Source organism: Pieris brassicae, chromosome 3, assembly GCF_905147105.1.
Source record: "Pieris brassicae chromosome 3, ilPieBrab1.1, whole genome shotgun sequence".
Classification (NCBI taxonomy): Eukaryota; Metazoa; Arthropoda; class Insecta; order Lepidoptera; family Pieridae; genus Pieris; species Pieris brassicae.
Genome location: NC_059667.1, coordinates 14,183,580 through 14,188,444, shown reverse-complemented (window position 1 = coordinate 14,188,444; position 4,865 = coordinate 14,183,580). Strand labels below are relative to the sequence as shown.

Below are 4,865 nucleotides of genomic sequence, written 5' to 3'. Positions count from 1 at the left end.
ATTTGATTTACACTGTTACCATTCATAAAAACATACACATTTTGTATCAATTGAACATTTAATGCTAAAAAAGGGAAGTTAGAAAGTCTTATAGGAGTTTCAAAACTATTTTTATAGATTACTAGCTGATATAGATTATTGTCAGTAAAAAATTTTTTTTAGTTCAATAAAAATAACCTATCTACTATAATACATAATAAGGGGTTGATCGTAGAGGGGTGACAATTAAGGCTTGTATGTATTTTTGAATGCTGTATCATGAAAACCAAAAATGATTGTCCGAAAAATAAAAAAAATATTCTGGGGTGGACACCCCTTATCACTTAATGGTTTGAAAGATAGTAGCCGATTCTCAAATTTACTGAATATTCATAAGCATCGGTCCAGGCATTTCGGAGGAGTATGGGAACGAACATTGTGACACGAGAATTTTATATGTATAGAGATGATGTGCTCTTTCGGTTTTCGGCAAACAGTTTTTGACAATACTTCTGACACAGATAACGAAAATCATTAATTTAAAAGTTTCCGTCTATTGTTTTATCTGCTTTTTACCCATGTTAAACAACCTGTTATTGTAGTTATAGAGTATAATTATTATAACTCAATGAAATAATTAATCCTAAGAACCTAGATCCTAGAGTATGTCCCATTTTCCCTCGAATATACGTGAAAATTAATAATCCGTAAAGGTTTAGATATTAACAAAATTAGAGAATTACCAAAGCTAATTACGAACATAAAACCTTACCGCAACTTAAACAAGCACAGTATAGGCGACGGGTGGATAAAATGACTTTGTAATTACAATTACTTAATTTTGGGGCCTGCGGGGTCTGAACAAGGGTAAAAAGTTAAGCAAACGAGCACCGACTTCAAAGACCTTTTGTATCATAACAATGCATTAATGAATCGTTTTAAGTATTGGTTTATTCTTCAACATATTTTTTATGAAGGCAGGACAAATATTCATTCAAGCAGGCCAAAGTGGTGGTACTTCCAGTGAGCGAAGTAGATTTTTTCCCTATTCTCAGTTGCCAGACTGTTGTGTTGAAAATATTGAACTTAAATTTTATGTTCCATATTTAAAAACATAAATTGTTAATAAGTTGACAGCATTAACGGCACTATCAATCGAGTGCATGTCTCGTCAAGGGTCTGTGGATCTATGAGTTAGGATCACCTTATTTGAAAGTGTTGGTAGGCAGAACATGATACAACTACTTACCTAACCCTACCTTATACCCTTAATAATTAACAAAACCTACTTTACATACAACAATATGCAAATTTAAAAGAGAAACAAAAACTCATTACTTTAGTATACCATCACTAATGTACTTAATTTTAACTTATACATATGTTTAAGTCATTCTGAATTTCTTCAAATGTAGAAATTACTTCATTTTTTCCACACGCGTCCTATCTTGAATAAGATATAACGACTAGAGTTCGGATATTTATGACTAACGAGCCTATTCAGCGGCGAAATGCCTCTAAATGGAGATTTATGAAACAGAAAACGAATAACGTATATAGATGTTTGCATAAAGGTACCGTGAATTTGCTGTCAGGATAATCACGGACCCAGAGAAGCATACTTTACATACGAAAGTATTAAAACTCGAGTCTTGTATACAAAGGTTTATAATGGTTCGAGAAGTATGTTTTTATATAAAAGTTATTTAAACTAAAGGATAACATTACAAAATGCGGCCATTTTAATACATTTTTATTGACATCTACAAAATTTTTAATTACCTCAAGACTAAACGGTCACCGACAAGTTACCTTACAAATTATTCATCATATCATCATCAATTATTCATCATATCATCATATATAACTTTCTTTTTGTTTTAATTCCATAACAATAAAAAACTTGTAATTTTTCTATATTTTTTTTATGAATTTGTCGAGTACCAAGCTTTATTTTATTATTATTTGAGTATTTAGATACTCATAGAACCCAAACGGCCTAAATAGCTGATAGTACATTAAACTTGAGGCAACAAGTTGATTAAAATATCATTATCAACATGCTTGCTTTTTACAAATTAATTAATTTATATTACTACTTGTGTATTGTGTTAAAGAGATTTTTATGGCTAATTTCGGATATATTGAAGCATGAATACTAAATAGGTAATACTTAATGAAGTTATTTTCAAGGGAAAGGTTTTATCAATTGGGAAGGCGCGAAGCATCCGGAACCTAATAGGCTTTTCCATCAATAGGTTCAACATAATCGTTATTTCCGCTCTACGATTATCATCTGAAAACATAACGTAATGTAGATTTTTTAAGTACTATGTATGGTAGACAATCAACTAAGTACTTACAGAGTTTGTGTAAAGAACTTTGCAATTAAATTCAGTCCTTTCTTTATAAATATCTGTCTGAGAAAATATCTACCGGGTTTTAGTAACTAGCATAGCCTTTTACCTGGAGGTTCTCCAACAATAATTCATTATTTATAAAATGAAACACATGTATATCTTCCCGGTACCATATTGCACCTCAAAAACCTAGTCGTAAAATCGATGGCCGATTTACAATGTTTTAAGAATAGTTGTAGAAAATAAATAGTAAGCCCTGACTACATATCTTGACATATCATTGATTCAAATTGTTAATAACGGAAAAAGAAACAAAAAATGTAACAATTTATGCGCATTTAAACTAATGTGTAAATAAAAACCACAGTAAAATGAAAATAAATTAAATCAAATGTGCCGATTGACATCCACACACTAGTATTAAAAAATCATGAACATCAATTATTACAAAATTAAAAATTAAATGTATTGTTTATACTTCAAAAATTTGAATAATGTAAGTTATTATCTTCACCTATGCATCTTAATTTCCGTTCAATCAGCTGTATTTTTATGTTTTCCAATATGTCAGCTATATACTCCATAACGTAGACAGGAAATACAATACTAACATATCCATGTATAACGCGACACGTTAGTACTACATGATATGTTCTAATGTGCCCTTCTGCAAGCTAGAAATAATACAATATTTATCTCCTTCATAAGTTAATATTTGAAGTTCAGACGTTTTTGACGTTACCCTTATTAAACCATATATAAACATTGACAATCAACATAAAAAAAGCTTTCGTGTTTTTATAGACGGGCAAATTCTGTAATTTTAATAGAATTGCTTTATGACATTTTTAACATGAAATGTACTATCTATACTTACATAAAAATGTAAAATTATATACATAGTATTAATAGAATCCCAGAAGAATAAAGTTGTTTGGGTTAGCATCTGAAATTATGGTAATAACATTACAAATGAGTTTGATATATTTCCTTGATTACATCTGAGTTCTTCTGATTCTGATTTCATCTGGGCAGCAAAAAACATTTTATTTAGTACTTGAACTAGAGACTTTTTTGTATGAAATCAATAGGTTATATTTTATAAGAAACGTAAAGTTCGTCTCTAACCTAGTATACTGTTGTATGTAAAACAACAAACTGTGGTTGGAGACGATATTGTACCTAATACATATCGAATAAAACACGATTAATTAAATTTGGACACCCAATAAAATCTCGAAACAAAATTACATTCCCTTCCCTTCACACCACAAACTTTCCTAGAGATGAAACTTTTTTTATTCCCAAACCCACCAAAAGATTATTGTTTAAGTGTAATTAACATTGGCTCGCATGATGAAGGAAAACTCGTGAGGAAACGAGATCGTTGGAAAACTTGTAATAAGAGCAAAAATCTCAAAACTTATTATATTTATAAAGAAAAATAATTAATTAATCTGGTCCTGAAGGGAATAGTAGGCTGAGATTAAAGGTAATATTTTATTACTCAAGGCACCTATTGTCAATAGACAAATAGTTTGAAATCTCCAACATCAAAATTATATTGTTGGACCTATGTTGTCCACGCATAGACAAAAAACCATACGTGCCAAATTGTAAACTTTGAGTTTTTTTAAAGTCGATTAAAAAGTATAAAGTAGTTTTAAGGACTTACCAAAATCGTTATACTCGAAGAAGTTTTTTTTAAATTTTCAAGAATTTTCAAATAAACGTGATGATAGTGATCCAATGAAAAAACGCTTCCAAATTTTAGATCTAAACAAATATTCCGCTGAAACAACTTAACACGACAGAGCAAGATGGAAAAAATCAAGAACAATGGTATCTTTTCCATTTCTATTGTAAATCGAAGTATAATTCCAGGAATATAAGCCGCAAAGCTAAATTTTGTACAGCAGAGATACCACCAACTATAGAATATTATGTAGAAAATAATAACAAAGAAATGTACTGAATCAAACATGATCTGGTGTATTCGGAAAATACGCTTAGCTTGTTTATCAGAGTCTATTATGTCATTCCACCTGCAAAACACAAATAGATAGCGATCGCCTGTAAGGATAGACAGCATAAAACTTGGTATAGTCCCCAGTAATATACCAAAAATCTTAAATAGAAGGTTAATATTATAGGACGATTTATTTAGAATTAGTAAATGTATAAAAAAGACAAGCTGAACCAATAGAGATATTCCACAATATATTTTTAGTATTAATCCAGCTATGAAGTATTCATTGTACCAGCCCAATATAATTCTTAGTATCATTAACTTTTTAAAGTCGTACACGTATTTCACCATTGTTTCCGTGGATATGACAGCAAAGGCAGCAGCTCTTTGTTTAATGAAGTAAGTTATTGTGCTTTCGTTTTGATTAATATTATCGATATCTATAGGGCCATTTGTTATCATGATGTACTAGGGGTCAAAATGTATGTCGTAGCAATGGCGCTAGTGTCTGCTGATATTATCCACATTATTATTGATTATGCCACAGAGTTAATAAG

General features: G+C 30.3%; 1 protein-coding gene across 1 annotated transcript; it reads right to left on the bottom strand.

Moving 5' to 3' along the window:
• Nucleotides 1–2,108: 2,108 nt before the first annotated feature.
• On the bottom strand, nucleotides 2,109–4,659 carry LOC123707740. Its single transcript, XM_045658060.1, has 4 exons — nucleotides 4,015–4,659; nucleotides 3,217–3,285; nucleotides 2,854–3,013; nucleotides 2,109–2,275 (listed from the first exon to the last, which is right to left on the bottom strand). Exons 1-4 carry the CDS (start codon nucleotides 4,657–4,659, stop codon nucleotides 2,109–2,111), a joined length of 1,041 nt encoding a protein of 346 aa, XP_045514016.1.
• Between the last annotated feature and the right edge of the window lie 206 nt (nucleotides 4,660–4,865).